Below are 22,608 nucleotides of genomic sequence, written 5' to 3'. Positions count from 1 at the left end.
TCTGATGTTGTACAGCTTACTGGGCTGTGAATGTCTGATGTTGTACAGCTTACTGGGCTGTGAATGTCTGATGTTGTACAGCTTACTGGGCTGTAAATGTCTGATGTTGTACAGATTACTGGGCTGTGAATGTCTGATGTTGTACAGCTTACTGGGCTGTGAATGTGGGGTTGTTTCCATGTCTGTTCTTTTGAGGAACAACGTAATTTGGCTGTGATCAGACAGAGGTGTTAGTGGCTTGACAGTGAATGAGCTGAGAGAGGAAAGGTCAATGTCTGTAATCATATAGTCTACTGTGCTCTGGCCAAGAGGTGAGCAGTAGGTGAATCTCCCCAAAGAGTCCCCCCGTAACCTACCATTGACAAAGTACAGACCCAGGCTTCTACAGAGCTGCAACAGATCCCTTCTGTTTTTGTTGATGTTGCTGTCACTGTTGTTTCTATGGGGGAGATGAAGACAGAGACACTATGGCCTGTAATAAAGCTGTCCCCTCATGTGCTCGTTAGATCAGGTAGTGTTCCTGTGTTCACATTTGTGTCCCCACAGATGAGCACATTTCCCTGGGTCTGGAAATGGCACGGCTCAAGGGTGGGGAAGATCTCCTCTGAGTAATATGAGGATTCTGGGTGGGGAGGGTTATATATTGCGCAAAGAACACAGTAACTACTGAGTTGTTCATGGGGCTTCCTCTCTGGTCTGGTAGAGGTGGTGGTCTGGTTTGGGGTGGTAGGCTGGGCCCGGTCCAGTCTGGCTGTGGTGATGCTCTGGTGGGGCCTGTGGGGTGCGCTGGGTCTGGTGGGGTGTTGAGGGGGCCTGGAGCTCCTTGGTGGTGCAGTGGTCTGGTAGGGGTCTCTGGGTGGTTCTTTGTCCAGTGCGGTATAGGGTGTCTACCAAGTGCCACGTCCTTTAGAGACTTGGCAAACATCCCTACTGTCTGCTTCCTCAGGTGGGAGTGGTCGTGCAGGTGCTTTGGGGTGATTGTTGGGTGGTGAGCAACGTGTACGTTCGGGAGTAGGCCACACCCTCTGGTGATGTCAGCATTGACCTCCTGAATGGTACGGGGATGAAAGTCTTTGCAGGGCAGTAGAGTGGAGATGGTGATGTGGGAGTTGGAGAACCACTCAGAGGCCCTCTCTGCTACTCTGTTGACCAGGCTGCCTACTCTCTCCTGCTCCTTGTTGTTGGTGCCGGTGTGAATAATAATGTGGCCTGGTGTGCCAAAGTCAGGCTGGGACAGGATGTGGAGTGCATCCTCTTTGGATGAATTTCCCATTTGAGTCAATGAGAATGGCCCCCTCAGTGAGTTTTACCAGAATAGTGGGTTTACGGCTTAGTATGGGGCGGGGAGGAGGAGTATCTCAGTCACTGCTGCTGCGTTGAATGTAGTTTTTTTTTACTCACACTGTCAATCTTTTCCTCCTGTGTTGATCTTCAGTTGTACAATTTGATTACCTATATATATGTTTTGCTAATTTAATCTTGTTAATCTCACTCTTAGCAACCAGAAGTCAGGAGCTGTTCGTCTGCATGACTGCCTCTCTCTCTCTCTCTCTCTCTCTGAACACACACCTAACATAGGATTGCATCATTTTGAACCTCCACCTGCTCGTCACTGTTCTCTTTCCAGTGCGGTTCCTCTGGGTCCTGACCAGGTGCTGCTGCGAGGTGCCCAGCTCAGGAACACACAATGGGTTGTGGGTATTATAGTCTACACTGGACATGACTCCAAACTGATGCAGGTGAGACATTTCAAGCCTTGGATCAAGCAAATCTAAACTCTAATACTCTAATGAAGGCTGTAGAGTTTGCTGTTCTTCCTCCATAGCGGTCAACTGAGTTCCCGAACTCTGTGCCATTTGGGGTGTTTTGTAGTTCCACATGAAGGATGTAATAATGTGGTGAATGTTCCTTCCAGAACTCGACCAAGGCCCCTCTGAAGCGTTCTAACGTGGAGCGGGTGACCAACGTCCAGATCCTGGTGCTGTTCTGCATCCTCCTGGTGATGGCGCTAGTGAGCTCTATAGGAGCCTCCATCTGGAACAAACAACACACTGAGGAGGCCTGCTGGTACCTGTCACGCTCCGGTGAGAATACACACACACCCCTGGACACACGCACCCCTGGACACACACATGCCTCTTAGTCATTTATTCTTCTTCCATACAACCGCGTGTGTGTGTGTCTACAGGTGACATCTCCACTAACTTTTGGTATAACCTGCTGACGTTCATCATCCTCTACAACAACCTCATCCCCATCAGCCTGCTGGTCACTCTGGAGGTCGTCAAGTTCACACAGGCACTCTTCATCAACTGGGTATGCACGGACGCAGGCTCGGGTGTGTTTAGAGAGCGTTTGGCTGTCTTTCGATGTCTTTCGATGTCTTTCATCTAACTTCTCTGTGTTTGGTGTCAGGATGTGGAGATGTACTACGCGGAGACAGACACACCCGCCATGGCTCGAACGTCCAATCTCAACGAAGAACTGGGCCAGGTGAGGATGGACTCCACCAATTTTATTATGTTTACATCCGAGCTCAACCAATCAGAGTTGATTCCTGTTGTGAACTGATATCCTTCCTTTCCCCCCTCTCCCAGGTGAAGTATCTGTTTTCTGATAAGACAGGAACTCTCACCTGTAACGTCATGCACTTCAAGAAGTGTACCATCGCTGGGATCACATACGGCCACTTCCCTGACCTGGATGTTGATCGTTCCATAGAGGACTTCAGGTCAGTGACCTCCTCTTATTCTTCACCTTTGGCTGTGCTTTAAATTTTTGTTTTATGTAGTTAGTGTCAATTAGTAGTGTTTAATTCTGTCCGTCTCCTCCCTCAGTCCCCTGCCATCCAGCAGTCTTAACTCCACAGAGTTTGATGACCCCGCTCTCATCCAGAACATTGAGAAGAACCATGTAGGTGTTCCCCTTCTGTCATGATAATTATTGTACTGAAAGAGATTGACACTGGGCTGTGTATGACCACTCTCTTTCTCTTTGTTGCTCGCTCTCCCGATCTCGCTCTCTCTCTCATTCCCTCTCTCCAGCCGACCTCTGCTCAAATCTGTGAGTTCCTGACGATGATGGCGGTGTGTCACACCGTGGTCCCAGAGAGAGAGGATGACCAGATTATTTACCAGGCCTCCTCGCCTGGTAGACAGCCTATCACGACACAGCTTATACACCTAGGAGCCAATCATAACTTGGCTACTCGAGAGTAGAACCAATCACATCCAAGCTACTACACCTTAGAGCCAATCACATCCAAGCTACTACACATGAGAGCCAATCGAATCAACTCGACATGTATGTGCACTGCATGTGTGTTTTCCTTTCCTCAGATGAAGGAGCTCTGGTGAAAGGAGCCAAAGGTCTGGGCTTCGTTTTCACAGCAAGGACTCCTGGCTCCGTTATCATGGAAGCTGTAAGTGTGGGTTTGAGACACGGGATGGAGAAAGGTAAATACTCATCCTCTTCTCTGTTGAATTCTTTCTATTTGTTTGTGTCTTTCAGAGGGGGAAGGAGAAGAGCTTCGAGCTGCTGAATGTGCTGGAGTTTTCAAGGTAAATTAACCCCCCCTTGCGCACACACACACAATCACGACACACACACATTCACAGACACTTAACATTCCCTTCTCTACAGTAACCGTAAGCGCATGTCTGTAGTGGTCCGAACCCCCGATGGGAAACTGCGTCTGTACTGCAAGGGAGCAGTGAGTATAACCCCAGTCATTGAATGCACCACAGTTTATTCCCATAGTGGCATTGCTCATATTGAAGATGAACTGGCGCGTGTTGATGATGTCATGGTGTGTGCTTCAGGATAATGTGATCTTTGAGCGTCTCACTGATTCGTCTCAGTACAAAGAGTTGACCATGGCACATCTGGAACAGTTTGCCACTGAGGGTACGGCCTTTCTCTTTGTTTATGTGCTGGTCATATTTGTTCCTGCTATCGTTTGTCTGCGTTCTCTTACCTTTTTACCATCTTTTTCTCTGCAACATTCATTTTTCCCTTTTTCTACCTTATTACCACTGTATTACATGTTGACCTTGTCCCCCCCCAGGTCTGCGGACTCTGTGTTTTACCTATGTTGATCTGGAGGAGGGGGTATACCAGGAGTGGCTGAAGGAATACACCCGGATTAACACTATCATCAAAGACCGGGCCCAGAAACTAGAGGACTGCTATGAACTGCTGGAGAAGGTAAGAGTTAAGGTTGGGCTTAGCGGTTAGTGATTAGCATTGCATCTGTAGTTAGATATTGCGAATATATATATATATATTTCTCTGTACTGTCGAGCATGGTGAGATGGTGACTACCCCTCACTCCATCCCCTTCAGTCAGTGTGTTGTTGGGTTGGTAAGATGGTGACTACCCCTCACTCCATCCCCTTCAGTCAGTGTGTTGTTGGGTTGGTAAGATGGTGACTACCTCTGACTCCATCCCCTTCAGTCAGTGTGTTGTTGGGTTGGTAAGATGGTGACAAGCCCCTCAACTCCATCCCCTTCAGTCAGTGTGTTGGTAAGATGGTGACTACCTCTGACTCCATCCCCTTCAGTCAGTGTGTTGTTGGGTTGGTAAGATGGTGACTACCCCTCACTCCATCCCCTTCAGTCAGTGTGTTGTTGGGTTGGTGAGATGGTGACTACCTCTGACTCCATCCCCTTCAGTCAGTGTGTTGTTGGGTTGGTAAGATGGTGACAAGCCCCTCAACTCCATCCCCTTCAGTCAGTGTGTTGGTAAGATGGTGACTACCTCTGACTCCATCCCCTTCAGTCAGTGTGTTGTTGGGTTGGTAAGATGGTGACTACCCCTCACTCTATCCCCTTCAGTCAGTGTGTTGTTGGACTGGTAAGATGGTGACTACCCCTCACTCTATCCCCTTCAGTCAGTGTGTTGGTGAGATGGTGACAAGCCCTCACTCTATCCCCTTCAGTCAGTGTGTTGGTGAGATGGTGACAAGCCCTCACTCTATCCCCTTCAGTCAGTGTGTTGGTGAGATGGTGACAAGCCCTCACTCTATCCCCTTCAGTCAGTGTGTTGGTGAGATGGTGACTACCCCTCACTCCATCCCCTTCAGTCAGTGTGTTGTTGGGTTGGTGAGATGGTGACTACCCCTCACTCCATCCCCTTCAGTCAGTGTGTTGTTGGGTTGGTGAGATGGTGACTACCCCTCACTCCATCCCCTTCAGTCAGTGTGTTGTTGGGTTGGTGAGATGGTGACTACCCCTCACTCCATCCCCTTCAGTCAGTGTGTTGTTGGGTTGGTGAGATGGTGACTACCCCTCACTCTATCCCCTTCAGTCAGTGTGTTGGTGAGATGGTGACTACCCCTCACTCCATCCCCTTCAGTCAGTGTGTTGTTGGGTTGGTGAGATGGTGACAAGCCCCTCAACTCCATCCCCTTCAGTCAGTGTGTTGTTGGGTTGGTAAGATGGTGACTACCCCTCACTCTATCCCCTTCAGTCAGTGTGTTGTTGGGTTGGTGAGATGGTGACAAGCCCCTCAACTCCATCCCCTTCAGTCAGTGTGTTGTTGGGTTGGTAAGATGGTGACTACCCCTTACTCCATCCCCTTCAGTCAGTGTGTTGGTGAGATGGTGACAAGCCCTCACTCCATCCCCTTCAGTCAGTGTGTTGTTGGGTTGGTAAGATGGTGACTACCCCTCACTCTATCCCCTTCAGTCAGTGTGTTGGTGAGATGGTGACTACCCCTCACTCCATCCCCTTCAGTCAGTGTGTTGTTGGGTTGGTAAGATGGTGACTACCCCTCACTCTATCCCCTTCAGTCAGTGTGTTGGTGAGATGGTGACTACCCCTCACTCTATCCCCTTCAGTCAGTGTGTTGTTGGGTTGGTGAGATGGTGACAAGCCCCTCAACTCCATCCCCTTCAGTCAGTGTGTTGTTGGGTTGGTGAGATGGTGACAAGCCCTCACTCCATCCCCTTCAGTCAGTGTGTTGCTGGGCTGGTGAGTTTGTCCAGCAGAGGGCAGAGTGGTCCCACTGATCAACTGTTGAGAACTATGACCTCTCAGTACTGAAGAATCCCTGTAACCCAGAGGAACACCCCCCCCCCCCTCTCTCTGTGTGTGTGTGTGCGCTAACACAAGTCGGTCACTCCCCTAAGGTGTCAACAGTACAGACACCCTGTAACCCAGAGGAACCCCCCCCCCTCTCTCTGTGTGTGTGTGTGCGCTAACACAAGTCGGTCACTCCCCTAAGGTGTCAACAGTACAGACACCCTGTAACCCAGAGGAACCCCCCTCTCTCTCTGTGTGTGTGTGTGCGCTAACACAAGTCGGTCACTCCCCTAAGGTGTCAACAGTACAGACACCCTGTAACCCAGAGGAACCCCCCCCTCTCTCTCTGTGTGTGTGTGTGCGCTAACACAAGTCGGTCACTCCCCTAAGGTGTCAACAGTACAGAGACCCTGTAACCCAGAGGACATCTCCAGTATACATCTGGACGTGATCATGTCTGTGGTTCATAGTCTGGACATGGCAGCTGTAGGCACAACACTAATTCTGAGACTGTACACATTAAGGCTGGCCATTAGGATGGCACATGACTCCACAGCTGCCTTTGTTTGGCTGTAATGAGAGGCAGCCCTCCAGTAAAGAGGGGTTTTGAGAGACGGCCCAAAGGAGAGGAGGGGGAAGGTAATGGGATAGAAGTGAGGGAAGGGTTTCGGTAGACTGGAAGACTACAGAGATAATTACCCTCAACAGTCTGCCAAGAGACCCTTAAAACTGGTGTGTGGGTGTGTATGGGTGACTACATGACTGTATTTGCGTGTTTTAATAGAGTTCAAAGTAAATGTTTGGGAAACATTAAGACTTTCCCTACGCTGCTGTTTGACCCACATGATACAGACCACTTCTTACCCAGGTTACCCTGTCTAATGCTTCTGCTGCCCAGCCTGTCTCTTCAACTTGGTTACCCTGTCTAATGCTTCTGCTGCCCAGCCTGTCTCTTCAACCAGGTTACCCTGTCTAATGCTTCTGCTGCCCAGCCTGTCTCTTCAACCAGGTTACCCTGTCTAATGCTTCTCCTGCCCAGCCTGTCTCTTCAACCTGGTTACCCTGTCTAATGCTTCTGCTGCCCAGCCTGTCTCTTCAACCTGGTTACCCTGTCTAATGCTTCTGCTGCCCAGCCTGTCTCTTCAACCAGGTTACCCTGTCTAATGCTTCTGCTGCCCAGCCTGTCTCTTCAACCTGGTTACCCTGTCTAATGCTTCTGCTGCCCAGCCTGTCTCTTCAACCTGGTTACCCTGTCTAATGCTTCTGCTGCCCAGCCTGTCTCTTCAACCAGGTTACCCTGTCTAATGCTTCTGCTGCCCAGCCTGTCTCTTCAACCTGGTTACCCTGTCTAATGCTTCTGCTGCCCAGCCTGTCTCTTCAACTTGGTTACCCTGTCTAATGCTTCTGCTGCCCAGCCTGTCTCTTCAACCAGGTTACCCTGTCTAATGCTTCTGCTGCCCAGCCTGTCTCTTCAACCTGGTTACCCTGTCTAATGCTTCTGCTGCCCAGCCTGTCTCTTCAACCAGGTTACCCTGTCTAATGCTTCTGCTGCCCAGCCTGTCTCTTCAACTTGGTTGTAGCTTATAAGAGACCCCCCCCCCCCCCCCTCTCGCTCTCTGTAGGATCTGTTGTTGTTGGGGGCCACAGCTATAGAGGACCGTCTCCAGGCAGGGGTCCCTGAGACCATTGCTACTTTGATGAAGGCCGACATCAAGATCTGGGTCCTCACCGGAGACAAACAGGAGACAGCCATCAACATAGGTAGGTGTGTGAGAGAGAGGCAGAGAGAGAGAGAGAGGCAGAGAGAGGCAGAGAGAGAGAGAGAGGCAGAGAGAGAGAGAGAGGCAGAGAGAGAGAGAGAGAGGCAGAGAGAGAGAGAGAGAGCAGAGAGAGAGAGAGAGGCAGAGAGAGAGAGAGAGAGGCAGAGAGAGAGAGAGAGGCAGAGAGAGAGAGAGAGAGGCAGAGAGAGAGAGAGAGAGGCAGAGAGAGAGAGAGAGAGGCAGAGAGAGAGAGAGAGAGGCAGAGAGAGAGAGAGAGAGGCAGAGAGAGAGAGAGAGAGGCAGAGAGAGAGAGAGAGAGAGAGAGGCAGAGAGAGAGAGAGAGAGGCAGAGAGAGAGAGAGAGGCAGAGAGAGAGAGAGAGAGAGAGGCAGAGAGAGAGAGAGAGAGAGGCAGAGAGAGAGAGAGAGAGGCAGAGAGAGAGAGAGAGAGGCAGAGAGAGAGAGAGAGGCAGAGAGAGAGAGGCAGAGAGAGAGAGAGAGAGGCAGAGAGAGAGAGAGAGGTAGAGAGAGAGAGAGAGAGGTAGAGAGAGAGAGAGAGGTAGAGAGAGGCGGAGAGAGAGAGAGGCAGAGAGAGAGGCGGAGAGAGAGAGAGGCAGAGAGAGAGAGAGGCTAGAGAGAGAGAGGCAGAGAGAGAGAGGCGGAGAGAGAGAGAGGCGGAGAGAGAGAGAGGCGGAGAGAGGGGCGGAGAGGCGGAGAGAGGGCGGAGAGAGGCGGAGAGAGGAAGCGGGAGAGAGAGCGGAGAGAGGCAGAGGAGAGGGAGAGAGAGAGGCGGCAGGAGAGGCAGACCTGGAGGAGAGAGAGAGAGAGAGGCGAGAGAGAGAGGCGGAGGAGAGAGAGAGAGAGAGAGAGAGAGGCGGAGAGAGAGAGGAGAGGCGGAGAGAGCGGAGAGAGGCGGAGAGAGAGAGGGAGAGGCGGAGAGCATGGAGAGGGAGGGGGTGCATGGAGAGGGAGGGGGGTGCATGGAGAGGGAGAGGGGGGCATGGAGAGGGAAAGGGGGGGGTGCATGGAGAGGGAGGGGGGGTGCATGGAGAGGGGGGGGGGGGGCATGGAGAGGGAGAGGGGGGCATGTAGAGAGAGGGAGGGCATGGAGAGAGGGAGAGAGAGGGGGGGCATGGAGAGAGGGAGAGAGAGAGGGGGGGCATGGAGAGAGGGAGAGAGAGAGGGGGGGCATAGAGAGAGAGAGGGGGGGCATGGAGAGAGAGGGAGAGAGGGGGGGCATAGAGAGAGAGAGAGAGAGAGAGAGAGGGGGGGGCATAGAAAGAGAGAGAGAGGGGGCATATAGAGAGAGGGGGGCATAGAGCGAGAGAGGGGGGCAGAGAGCGAGAGAGGGGGGCAGAGAGAGAGAGGGGGGGGGGGCAGAGAGAGAGAGAGAGGGGGCATGAGAGAGAGAGAGGGGGCATGGAGAGAGAGAGAGAGGGGGCATGGAGAGAGAGAGAGAGGGGGCATGGAGAGAGAGATGGGGCATGGAGAGAGAGAGAGATGGGGCATGGAGAGAGAGAGATGGGGCATGGAGAGAGAGAGGGGGCATGGAGAGAGAAAGAGGGGCATGGAGAGAGAGGGGCATGGCGAGAGAGAGAGGGAGAGGGGGCATAGAGAGAGAGAGAGAGAGAGAGAGGGGGCATATAGAGAGAGGGGGGCATAGAGCGAGAGAGGTGGGGCAGAGAGCGAGAGAGGGGGGGCAGAGAGAGAGAGGGGGCATGAGAGAGAGAGAGAGAGGGGGCATGGCGAGAGAGAGAGGGGGCATGGCGAGAGAGAGAGAGGGGGCATGGAGAGAGAGAGAGGGGGCAGGGAGAGAGAGAGAGATGGGGCATGGAGAGAGAGATGGGGCATGGAGAGAGAGAGATGGGGCATGGAGAGAGAGATGGGGCATGGAGAGAGAGAGAGGGGCATGGCGAGAGAGAGAGAGAGGGAGAGGGGGCATAGAGAGAGAGAGAGAGAGAGAGAGAGGGGGCATAGAAAGAGAGAGAGAGGGGGGCATATAGAGAGAGGGGGGCATTGAGCGAGAGAGGGGGCAGAGAGCGAGAGAGGGGCATGGCGAGAGAGAGAGAGAGGGGGCATGGAGAGAGAGAGAGAGGGGGGGGAGAGAGAGAGAGAGGGGGCATGGGAGAGAGAGAGAGAGGGGGCATGAGAGAGAGAGGGAGGGGGCATGGAGAGAGAGAGAGGGGGCATGAGAGAGAGAGATGGGGCATGGAGAGAGAGAGAGGGGCATGGAGAGAGAAAGAGGGGCATGGAGAGAGAGGGGCATGGCGAGAGGGAGAGGGGGCATAGAGAGAGAGAGAGAGAGAGAGAGAGAGAGGGGGCATAGAGAGAGAGGGGGGCATGGAGAGGGAGAGGGGGCATGGAGAGAGAGAGAGAGAGAGAGAGAGAGAGAGAGAGAGGGAGAGGGGGCATGGAGAGAGAGAGAGGGAGAGGGGGCATGGGAGAGAGAGAGAGAGAGGGGGCATAGAGAGAGAGAGAGAGAGGGGGGGGCATAGAGAGAGAGGGGGCATGGAGAGAGAGAGAGAGGGGGCATGGAGAGAGAGAGCGAGAGGGAGGCATGGAGAGAGAGAGGGAGAGGGGGCATGGAGAGAGAGAGAGGCATGGAGAGAAAGAGGGAGAGGGGGCATGAGAGAGAGAGGGGGCATAGAGAGAGGGGAGAGAGAGAGAGAGAGAGAGAGGGGCATAGAGAGAGGGGCATAGAGAGAGAGAGGGGCATAGAGAGAGAGAGAGAGAGGGGCATGGAGAGAGAGAGAGAGGGGGCATGGAGAGAGAGATGGGGCATGGGAGAGAGAGAGAGATGGGGCATGGAGAGAGAGAGATGGGGCATGGAGAGAGAGAGGGGGCATGGAGAGAGAAAGAGGGGCATGGAGAGAGAGGGGCATGGCGAGAGAGAGAGGGAGAGGGGGCATAGAGAGAGAGAGAGAGAGAGGGGGCATATAGAGAGAGGGGGGCATAGAGCGAGAGAGGTGGGGCAGAGAGCGAGAGAGGGGGGGGCAGAGAGAGAGAGGGGGCATGGAGAGAGAGAGAGAGGGGGCATGGCGAGAGAGAGAGGGGGCATGGCGAGAGAGAGAGAGGGGGCATGGAGAGAGAGAGAGGGGGCATGGAGAGAGAGAGAGATGGGGCATGGAGAGAGAGATGGGGCATGGAGAGAGAGAGATGGGGCATGGAGAGAGAGAGATGGGGCATGGAGAGAGAGATGGGGCATGGAGAGAGAGAGAGGGGCATGGCGAGAGAGAGAGAGAGAGGGAGAGGGGGCATAGAGAGAGAGAGAGAGAGAGAGAGAGAGGGGGCATAGAAAGAGAGAGAGAGGGGGCATATAGAGAGAGGGGGCATTGAGCGAGAGAGGGGGCAGAGAGCGAGAGAGGGGCATGGCGAGAGAGAGAGAGAGGGGGCATGAGAGAGAGAGAGAGGGGGCATGGAGAGAGAGAGAGAGGGGGCATGGAGAGAGAGAGAGAGGGGGCATGGAGAGAGAGAGAGAGGGGGCATGGAGAGAGAGAGAGAGGGGGCATGGAGAGAGAGAGAGGGGGCATGGAGAGAGAGATGGGGCATGGAGAGAGAGAGAGGGGCATGGAGAGAGAAAGAGGGGCATGGAGAGAGAGGGGCATGGCGAGAGGGAGAGGGGGCATAGAGAGAGAGAGAGAGAGAGAGAGAGAGAGAGAGAGAGGGGGCATAGAGAGAGAGAGGGGGGGCATGGAGAGGGAGAGGGGGCATGGAGAGAGAGAGAGAGAGAGAGAGAGGGAGAGGGGGCATGGAGAGAGAGAGAGGGAGAGGGGGCATGGAGAGAGAGAGAGAGAGGGGGCATAGAGAGAGAGAGAGAGAGGGGGGGCATAGAGAGAGAGGGGGCATGGAGAGAGAGAGAGGGGGCATGGAGAGAGAGAGCGAGAGGGAGGCATGGAGAGAGAGAGGGAGAGGGGGGCATGGAGAGAGAGAGAGGCATGGAGAGAAAGAGGGAGAGGGGGCATGGAGAGAGAGAGGGGGCATAGAGAGAGGAGAGAGAGAGAGAGAGAGAGAGGGGCATAGAGAGAGGGGCATAGAGAGAGAGGGGCATAGAGAGAGAGAGGGGCAGAGAGAGAGAGAGAGAGAGAGGCATAGAGAGAGAGAGAGAGAGAGGGGCATAGAGAGAGAGAGAGAGAGAGAGAGAGAGAGAGAGGGGCATAGAGAGAGAGAGAGAGAGAGAGAGGGGCATAGAGAGAGAGAGAGAGAGAGGGGCATAGAGAGAGAGAGAGAGAGAGGGGCATAGAGAGAGAGAGAGAGGGGCATAGAGAGAGAGAGAGAGAGGGGCATAGAGAGAGAGAGAGAGAGAGAGGGGCATAGAGAGAGAGAGAGGGGCATAGAGAGAGAGAGAGAGGGGCATAGAGAGAGAGAGAGAGGGGCATAGAGAGAGAGAGGGGCATAGAGAGAGAGAGGGGCATAGAGAGAGAGAGAGAGGGGCATAGAGAGAGAGAGAGAGAGAGGGGCATAGAGAGAGAGAGAGAGAGAGAGGGGCATAGAGAGAGAGAGAGAGAGAGAGGCATAGAGAGAGAGAGAGCGAGAGAGAGAGGGAAATAGAGAGAGAGAGGGGCATAGAGAGAGAGGGGGAAATAGAGAGAGAGAGAGGGAGAGGTGGGCATAGAGAGAGAGCGAGAGAGAGGGGCATAGAGATAGAGAGAGCGAGAGAGGGGCATAGAGAGAGAGAGAGGGGCATAGAGAGAGAGAGAGAGGCATAGAGAGAGAGAGAGCGAGAGAGAGGGAAATAGAGAGAGAGAGGGGCATAGAGAGAGAGAGAGAGAGAGGGGGGGGAATAGAGAGAGAGAGGGAGAGGTGGGCATGGAGAGAGAGAGAGGCATGGAGAGAGAGAGAGAGAGGGGGGGCATGGTTAGAGGGAGAGGGGGCATGGTTAGAGGGAGAGGGGGCATGGTTAGAGGGAGAGGGGGGCATGGCGAGAGAGAGGGGCATGGAGAGCGAGAGAGAGGGGGCATGGAGAGAGAGAGGGAGAGGTGGGCATGGGAGAGAGAGAGAGAGGGGGCATAGAGAGAGAGAGGGGGGCATAGAGAGAGAGAGGGGGGCATGGTTAGAGGGAGAGGGGGGCATGGAGAGCGAGAGAGAGTGGCATGGAGAGCGAGAGAGAGAGAGAGAGAGAGGGGGGCATAGAGAGAGAGAGAGAGGGGCATGGAGAGAGAGAGAGAGAGAGAGGTGTATTTCTGTGCTTTATCTGGTATTGTATTCTCTGTCTCAGGCTACTCCTGTCGTCTGGTGACCCACGGCATGTCCCTCCTCATCGTCAACGAGGATTCATTGGATGTGAGTACATCTTCCTCACCTCTTCCACCCAGCCATTTCCTCATCTTCCACTCCCTCCTCCCGCTCCTCTTTGGGTCTGTGTGGGCTCTTGAGTGTTACCGTGGGAATCCGGGTGTGGCAGAGTAGAGATTGGTGTGTGTGTCTCTTTGTCTGCTCACAGGTGGAGGTAATTAAGGTGTCTGGTGTCTTCCTGGAGAAAGAGATGAAAGACACATACTGCTGTATCGCTTTCTCTCACTCACTCACTCACTCACTCACTCACTCACTCACTCACTCACTCACTCACACACACAAAAACCAACACGTTGGCATGGGAGAAACTCTATAGAACACAGTATGCTCTGGTCAGATTCCATTTAAACCTGTGATTTAGGCTGGTTGAGTTGAGGGTCAGTATTTATGTTGTTTTCATGTAGAGTCTGCTGATTCTAAGTGGCTGGATTACTGTCATGTGAGAATAAACACACGTCTCAGCAGGGGTGTAAAGTACTTTAATGTGCCATTTAAGTAGTTTTTCAGGGTATCTTTACTTTACTATTTATATTCTTGATAACTTTAACTTCCGTACATTCCTTAGGAAAATAATGTACGTTTTACTCCATACGTTTTCCCTGACACCCAAAAGTATATTTTGAATACTTAACAGGACAGGAAAATGGTCTAATTCACTTATCAGGACAACATCCCTGGTCGTCCCTACTGCCTCTGATCTGGCAGACTCACTAAACAGACAACATCCCTGGTCATCCCTACTGCCTCTGATCTGGCAGACTCACTAATCAGACAACATCCCTGGTCGTCCCTACTGCCTCTGATCTGACAGACTCACTAAACAGAGAACATCCCTGGTCATCCCTACTGCCTCTGATCTGGCAGACTCACTAAACAGACAACATCCCTGGTCATCCCTACTGCCTCTGATCTGACAGACTCACTAAACAGACAACATCCCTGGTCATCCCTACTGCCTCTGATCTGACAGACTCACTAAACAGACAACATCCCTGGTCATCCCTACTGCCTCTGATCTGACAGACTCACTAAACAGACAACATCCCTGGTCATCCCTACTGCCTCTGATCTGGCAGACTCACTAATCACACAACATCCCTGGTCATCCCTACTGCCTCTGATCTGGCAGACTCACTAAACAGACAACATCCCTGGTCATCCCTACTGCCTCTGATCTGGCAGACTCACTAATCACACAACATCCCTGGTCATCCCTACTGCCTCTGATCTGGCAGACTCACTAATCACACAACATCCCTGGTCGTCCCTACTGCCTCTGATCTGGCAGACTCACTAATCAGACAACATCCCTGGTCATCCCTACTGCCTCTGATCTGGCAGACTCACTAATCACACAACATCCCTGGTCATCCCTACTGCCTCTGATCTGGCAGACTCACTAAACAGACAACATCCCTGGTCATCCCTACTGCCTCTGATCTGGCAGACTCACTAATCACACAACATCCCTGGTCCTCCCTACTGCCTCTGATCTGGCAGACTCACTAATCACACAACATCCCTGGTCATCCCTACTGCCTCTGATCTGGCAGACTCACTAAACAGACAACATCCCTGGTCCTCCCTACTGCCTCTGATCTGGCAGACTCACTAATCACACAACATCCCTGGTCCTCCCTACTGCCTCTGATCTGGCAGACTCACTAAACAGACAACATCCCTGGTCCTCCCTACTGCCTCTGATCTGGCAGACTCACTAATCACACAACATCCCTGGTCCTCCCTACTGCCTCTGATCTGGCAGACTCACTAATCACACAACATCCCTGGTCATCCCTACTGCCTCTGATCTGACAGACTCACTAATCACACAACATCCCTGGTCCTCCCTACTGCCTCTGATCTGGCAGACTCACTAATCACACAACATCCCTGGTCATCCCTACTGCCTCTGATCTGGCAGACTCACTAATCAGACAACATCCCTGGTCATCCCTACTGCCTCTGATCTGGCAGACTCACTAATCAGACAACATCCCTGGTCATCCCTACTGCCTCTGATCTGGCAGACTCACTAATCACACAACATCCCTGGTCATCCCTACTGCCTCTGATCTGGCAGACTCACAAATCACACAACATCCCTGGTCATCCCTACTGCCTCTGATCTGGCAGACTCACTAATCACACAACATCCCTGGTCATCCCTACTGCCTCTGATCTGGCAGACTCACTAAACAGACAACATCCCTGGTCATCCCTACTGCCTCTGATCTGGCAGACTCACTAATCACACAACATCCCTGGTCATCCCTACTGCCTCTGATCTGGCAGACTCACAAATCACACAACATCCCTGGTCATCCCTACTGCCTCTGATCTGGCAGACTCACTAATCACACAACATCCCTGGTCATCCCTACTGCCTCTGATCTGGCAGACTCACTAAACAGACAACATCCCTGGTCCTCCCTACTGCCTCTGATCTGGCAGACTCACTAAACAGACAACATCCCTGGTCCTCCCTACTGCCTCTGATCTGGCAGACTCACTAATCAGACAACATCCCTGGTCATCCCTACTGCCTCTGATCTGGCAGACTCACTAATCACACAACATCCCTGGTCATCCCTACTGCCTCTGATCTGGCAGACTCACTAAACAGACAACATCCCTGGTCATCCCTACTGCCTCTGATCTGGCAGACTCACTAAACAGACAACATCCCTGGTCATCCCTACTGCCTCTGATCTGGCAGACTCACTAAACAGACAACATCCCTGGTCATCCCTACTGCCTCTGATCTGGCAGACTCACTAAACAGACAACATCCCTGGTCATCCCTACTGCCTCTGATCTGGCAGACTCACTAATCACACAACATCCCTGGTCATCCCTACTGCCTCTGATCTGGCAGACTCACTAATCACACAACATCCCTGGTCATCCCTACTGCCTCTGATCTGGCAGACTCACTAATCAGACAACATCCCTGGTCATCCCTACTGCCTCTGATCTGGCAGACTCAATAATCACACAACATCCCTGGTCATCCCTACTGCCTCTGATCTGGCAGACTCACTATCACACATGCTTCATTTGTAAATGATGTCTGAGTGTTGGAGTGTGCCCCTGGCTCTCCGTAAACTAAAAAAAAAACTAGAAAATGGTGCCCTCTGGTTTGCAAAATTAAAAGCAATTTGAAATTATTTTTACTTTTTATACTTAAGTATATTTAAAACCAAATGCTTTTAGACTTTTATGCAAGTAATATTTTTTTACATTTGACCTTTATTTAACTAGGCAAGTCCGTTAAGAACAAATTGTTATTTTCAATGACAGCCTAGGAACAGTAGGTAGAACAGGGGCAGAACAACAGATTTTTACCTTGTCAGCTCGGGGATTCGATCTTGCAACCATTCAGTTACTCATCCAATGTTCTAACCACTAGGCTACCTGTCTCTGACCACTAGGCTACCTGTCGCTAACCACTAGGCTACCTGTCTCTGACCACTAGGCTACCTGTCGCTAACAACTAGGCTACCTGTCTCTGACCACTAGGCTACCTGTCTCTGACCACTAGGCTACCTGTCTCTAACCACTAGGCTACCTGTCGCTGACCACTAGGCTACCTGTCGCTGACCACTAGGCTACCTGTCTCTGACCACTAGGCTACCTGTCTCTGACCACTAGGCTACCTGTCTCTGACCACTAGGCTACCTGTCTCTGACCACTAGGCTACCTGTCTCTGACCACTAGGCTACCTGTCTCTGACCACTAGGCTACCTGTCTCTGACCACTAGGCTACCTGTCTCTAACCACTAGGCTACCTGTCGCTGACCACTAGGCTACCTGTCGCTGACCACTAGGCTACCTGTCTCTGACCACTAGGCTACCTGTCTCTAACCACTAGGCTACCTGTCTCTAACCACTAGGCTACCTGTCTCTGTCCACTAGGCTACCTGTCTCTGTCCACTAGGCTACCTGTCTCTGACCACTAGGCTACCTGTCTCTGACCACTAGGCTACCTGTCTCTGACCACTAGGCTACCTGTCTCTGACCACTAGGCTACCTGTCTCTGACCACTAGGCTACCTGTCTCTGACCACTAGGCTACCTGTCTCTGACCACTAGGCTACCTGTCTCTGACCACTAGGCTACCTGTCTCTGACCCCTAGGCTACCTGTCTCTGACCCCTAGGCTACCTGCCGCCCTATTTTACTGGGTGACTTTCACTTTTACTTGCCTCATGTTCTAATAAGGGATCTTTACTTTTAAGTAGGACAATTGGGTATTTTTTCCACCACTGCGGCACAGTCTGCTTGCTTTAGTGGAGTTAATTTGTCTGTTAGACAGTCTGCAGATAGCAGACAGGTTTACGGCCTCTACACTCCATTGTGTCTCAGACTGTGTGTAGGTTGTGTGTGTGTGTAGGTAGTGTGTGTAGGTAGTGTGTAGGTAGTGTGTGTGTGTGTGTGTGTAGGTAGTGTGTAGGTAGAGCGAGAGTGTGTGTGTAGGTAGTGTGTGTTGGTAGAGAGAGAGAGTGTGTAGGTAGTGTGTGTAGGTGTAGGTAGAGTGTGTGTGAGTAGAGTGTGGCTAGGGAAAAGTACACACTTCCATAAGAGAATGAGAGGGAAAGGGAGACCGGTTTACAGTAAAATGCTTTTCTTGACAATGAGACTATTCAGTAGCACTGTAATTAGTCAGACTGAGTCTATTCAATTAAAACCTTAACTGATGTTAATGGGCCACTCCAACGTAACATTCCTGTCACCATGAAATTCAACCAATAACAGTTGGCTTTATTTCATCCCTCCTACTGTAAATATTGTTTTGTTGACTTAGTATATACTAATTAAAATATGCATTCTTGTAGCTTAATGTGAAGGATGATTGGGCCCTTACCTTGTTCTGTTGTGTGTGTTGAGTGGGACTGAGTGTCCAGAGGACAGGTCCTGAGAGGTGTGTTGAGAAGACAGGTCCAGAGAGGTGTGTTGAGAAGACAGGTGCAGAGAGGTGTGTTGAGAAGACAGGTCCAGAGAGGTGTGTTGAGAAGACGGGTCCAGAGAGGTGTGTTGAGAAGACAGGTCCAGAGAGGTGTGTTGAGAAGACAGGTCCAGAGAGGTGTGTTGAGAAGACAGGTCCAGAGAGGTGTGTTGAGAAGACAGGTCCAGAGAGGTGTGTTGAGAAGACAGGTCCAGAGAGGTGTGTTGAGAAGACAGGTCCAGAGAGGTGTGTTGAGAAGACGGGTCCAGAGAGGTGTGGTGAGAGGACAGGTCCAGAGAGGTGTGGTGAGAGGACAGGTCCAGAGAGGTGTGGTGAGAGGACAGGTCCAGAGGATGGGTCCAGAGAGGTGTGGTGAGAGGACGGGTCCAGTGGACAGGTCCAGAGAGGTGTGGTGAGAGGACAGGTCCAGAGGACGGGTCCAGAGAGGTGTGGTGAGAGGACAAGTCCAGAGAGGTGTGGTGAGAGGACAGGTCCAGAGAGGTGTGGTGAGAGGACAGGTCCAGAGAGGTGTGTTGAGAAGACGGGTCCAGAGAGGTGTGGTGAGAGGACAGGTCCAGAGAGGTGTGGTGAGAGGACAGGTCCAGAGGATGGGTCCAGAGAGGTGTGGTGAGAGGACGGGTCCAGTGGACAGGTCCAGAGAGGTGTGGTGAGAGGACAGGTCCAGAGGACGGGTCCAGAGAGGTGTGGTGAGAGGACAAGTCCAGAGAGGTGTGGTGAGAGGACAGGTCCAGAGAGGTGTGGTGAGAGGACAGGTCCAGAGAGGTGTGGTGAGAGGACAGGTCCAGGGGACGGGTCCAGAGAGGTGTGTTGAGAGGACAGGTCCAGAGAGGTGTGGTGAGAGGACAGGTCCAGAGGACAGGTCCAGAGAGGTGTGTTGAGAGGACGGGTCCGGAGGACGGGTCCAGAGAGGTGTGGTGAGAGGACAGGTCCAGAGAGGTGTGGTGAGAGGACAGGTCCAGAGGACAGGTCCAGAGAGGTGTGGTGAGAGGACAGGTCCAGAGGACTGGTCCAGAGAGGTGTGTTGAGAGGACGGGTCCAGAGAGGTGTGGTGAGAGGACAGGTCCAGAGGACGGGTCCAGAGAGGTGTGGTGAGAGGACGGGTCCAGAGAGGTGTGGTGAGAGGACGGGTCCAGAGGACGGGTCCAGAGAGGTGTGGTGAGAGGACAGGTCCAGAGGACGGGTCCAGAGAGGTGTGGTGAGAGGACAGGTCCAGAGAGGTGTGGTGAGAGGACTGGTCCAGAGAGGTGTGGTGAGAGGACAGGTCACCACAGATGAAAGCAGACAGACTTATCTCACATCACACTTAAACTTGTTAACGGTACTGGTTCCCCAAGGGGAACCATACCCCCCCGCTCAACTGTGGCGCACAGAATGCAAAAATATTCTTAGAAATATTTAACCTCCACACATTAACAAGTCCAATAGCACAAATGAAAGATAAACACCTTGTTCATCTACCCAGCGAGTCAGATTTCTAAAATGTTTTACGGCAAAAACATAGCACATATTTATGTCAAACCACCACAGACACACGGACGATATGCAGCCATTTTGTCAAGCAAAAGACACAATCACAAACGCAGGATTAAAAGAAAAATAATTCACTAACCTTTTGAAAATCTTCATCAGATGACAGTAATAGGACATGTTACACAGTACATTTATGTTTTTTTTTCAATAATATGCAATTTATATCCATAAATCTCAGTTTACATTGAGCCATGTTCAAAAAATGCTACAGAAATGTACGGAGAAATTATAGAAAGCTCTGCCAGATAATGCCCGATAACAGGAATACACATCATAAACTTTGACTAAATATACATGTTCTACATATAGTTAGAAAGATACACTGCTTCTTAATGCAACCGCTGTGTTACATTTATTTTTAACGTTACAGAATTCGTTCACTATGCAATAATCTGAGACGGCGCTCAGACATAAGCAATATTTCTCCTCTATGTTGGAGTCAACAGAAATACAAAATTACAACATAAATATTTCCTTACCTTTGATGGTCTTCGATCAGAATGTAGTGGAAGGAGTCATACTTACCTAATATAACGTTTGGTTTCAGTTTGTGTGCCTTTATAGTAGCATATGCTAACAGCTTCAGCTGAAATGCACCCAAAATGACTTCTGGTCCCGCACAGTTGCGCATCAAAACTTCAAAATTACATATTATATGTCGACTAAACTGGTCAAACTAAGTGCAGAATCAAGCTTTAGGATGTTATTAACGTACAAAACAATTGGCGATTCATCCAAAAGAACGCAACTCTTCTCAGACGAGCTAGAACAAAGAGTGCCCTGTCTACAATTGCGCCAGGACGCGCAGCTAAATTCTCGTGACACTTCAGTATTTTGCCCGCCAACGGGCCAAAGCTCGCGGGATTTTCTCCATTACTCGCCCCATTGAAAGAACACATCACGCTGAACACACAGAAACTGTTCCCAGATCCGTAGCTGGTTGGGAAGGGTGGGGGCGATGACGTCAAAGTTGGTAACTTTCCTGATGAGAGAGAGAGTTTGGGAGAATGTGAGTTCTGCTTTACATACAGACATAATTCGAACGGTTTTAGAAGCTTTAGAGTGTTTTCTATTCAATAATAATTATTATATGCATATATTAGCAATTTTGGACAGATTTGTTTTCTGTTTACTATGGGCACGCAATTCCTCCAAAGGGGGCAGTATTGTGCATAGCCTTAACAAATAACTGATTGAGGTTCAGGTTAGAGCCACCAGTGTGTGTGTGTGTGTGGCGTGTATGTAACATCTGTAGGTGGGTGGATTTGTGGAGCAAATATATATGTATAATAAAAATATAATTCCTAGGCGCGACCTCTTGTCCTAGTTTACCACTCCTTCTCCTTCCCCCGCTTTCTTTCAGTTTGTTTCTTTAGTTTTTCGGAGGTGAGGCTCATCTCTGTTGATCTTGTGGTTGGTAGTCAGGCGGATGTCTCCCTCCCTCCCCTCTTTTCTTTCCCCTTTCCATGTCTCCTTCACGCTGCTATCTATACATCTGTCAGCAACCCCTCTGTACACAGGAAGAGGTGTGTGTGTGTGTTTTATGTGCGAGATAAACATCTGGAGGTAAAAGGGAGAGACAAAGTGAAATAGATTAAGAGAGAGAAAGAGGTATGGGCACTGGAGAGAGGGGTAGAGGCACTGGAGAGAGGGGTAGAGGCACTGGAGAGAGGGGTAGAGGCACTGGAGAGAGGGGTAGAGGCACTGGAGAGAGGGGTAGAGGCACTGGAGAGAGGGCTAGAGGCACTGGAGAGAGGGCTAGAGGCACTGGAGAGAGGGGTAGAGGCACTGGAGAGAGGGGTAGAGGCACTGGAGAGAGGGCTAGAGGCACTGGAGAGAGGGCTAGAGGCACTGGAGAGAGGGCTAGAGGCACTGGGGAGAGGGCTAGAGGCACTGGAGAGGTGGCTAGAGGCACTGGAGAGGTGGCTAGAGGCACTGGAGAGGTGGCTAGAGGCACTGGAGAGGTGGCTAGAGGCACTGGAGAGGTGGCTAGAGGCACTGGAGAGGTGGCTAGAGGCACTGGAGAGGTGGCTAGAGGCACTGGAGAGGTGGCGAGAGGCACTGGAGAGGTGGCGAGAGGCACTGGAGAGGTGGCGAGAGGCACTGGAGAGGTGGCGAGAGGCACTGGAGAGGTGGCGAGAGGCACTGGAGAGGTGGATATATGGAGCCATCTGAGGGTGATGAGTTAGGAGTGTAATGTGATCTCCTTTTGGCACTCCCTTTCGTCAAAACAAACCCTCTAAGCAATGCCTCCTGGGTAAACATGGCGACCTGTGACGGTTACACAGTGACATGTCCATCTGTCACCTTTATATCAAATATATCACACACACACACCAGTCTTTACAGTAGAGGTGGTGGCTTTTACAGATCCGGCTCATAGTGTTGGATATACATTTCATCAATCTTACCCACAACCCCCCTCTGTCCTGTCACACCGCCCGCGTTACAAGTCAAACACAAACCTCTTCACTGTGCTGCTCATTAATCATCACACACACACACTACATACTACATACACCACACACTAAAAGTATGTGGACACCTGCTCATCGAACATCTCATTCCAAAGTCATGGGCATTAATATGAAGTTTCTCCCCCCTTTGCTGCTATAACAGTCTCCACTCTTCTGGAAAGGCTTCCCACTCGATGTTGGAACATTGCTGCGGGGACTTGCTTCCATTCAGTCTCGAGCATTAGTGAGGTTTGGCACAGATGTTGGGCGATTTGGCCTGGCTCGCATTCAGCGTTCCAATTCATCCCAAAGGTGTTTGATGGGGTTGAGCCAAGCGTCAGTCAAGTTCTTCCACACCGATCTCGACACACCATCTCTGTATGGACCTGGCTTAGCGCACAGGGGCATTGTCATGCTGAAACAGGAAAGGGCCTTCCCCAAACTGTTGCCACAAAGTTGGAAGCACAGAATTGTCTAGAATGTCATTGTATGCTGTAGCGTTAAGATTTCCCTTCACTGGAACGAAGGGGCCTGAAACAGAGAACTCATTTCCACTGCTCCAGAGTCCAGTGGTGGTGAGC

General features: G+C 51.6%; 1 protein-coding gene across 3 annotated transcripts in view; it reads left to right on the top strand.

The window, feature by feature from the left end:
* The window catches only part of LOC135517227 (phospholipid-transporting ATPase IB-like), a 104,812-nt gene that overhangs the window by 29,706 nt on the left and 52,498 nt on the right, over nt 1–22,608 (top strand). For all 3 annotated transcript variants that reach the window (XM_064941340.1, XM_064941339.1, XM_064941341.1), the window contains 14 exons: nt 1,628–1,739; nt 1,916–2,084; nt 2,189–2,316; nt 2,416–2,493; nt 2,598–2,731; nt 2,838–2,913; nt 3,045–3,150; nt 3,339–3,421; nt 3,511–3,560; nt 3,643–3,712; nt 3,822–3,906; nt 4,067–4,206; nt 7,647–7,785; nt 12,998–13,062. In XM_064941340.1, the coding sequence (XP_064797412.1) occupies nt 1,628–1,739; nt 1,916–2,084; nt 2,189–2,316; nt 2,416–2,493; nt 2,598–2,731; nt 2,838–2,913; nt 3,045–3,150; nt 3,339–3,421; nt 3,511–3,560; nt 3,643–3,712; nt 3,822–3,906; nt 4,067–4,206; nt 7,647–7,785; nt 12,998–13,062 (1,435 nt within the window). The remainder of the gene's footprint in view (nt 1–1,627; nt 1,740–1,915; nt 2,085–2,188; nt 2,317–2,415; nt 2,494–2,597; nt 2,732–2,837; nt 2,914–3,044; nt 3,151–3,338; nt 3,422–3,510; nt 3,561–3,642; nt 3,713–3,821; nt 3,907–4,066; nt 4,207–7,646; nt 7,786–12,997; nt 13,063–22,608) is intronic.

The sequence above is a fragment of the Oncorhynchus masou genome, chromosome 28, assembly GCF_036934945.1.
Source record: "Oncorhynchus masou masou isolate Uvic2021 chromosome 28, UVic_Omas_1.1, whole genome shotgun sequence".
NCBI classification, from domain to species: Eukaryota; Metazoa; Chordata; class Actinopteri; order Salmoniformes; family Salmonidae; genus Oncorhynchus; species Oncorhynchus masou.
This window is presented reverse-complemented; position numbering and strand designations above follow the sequence as displayed.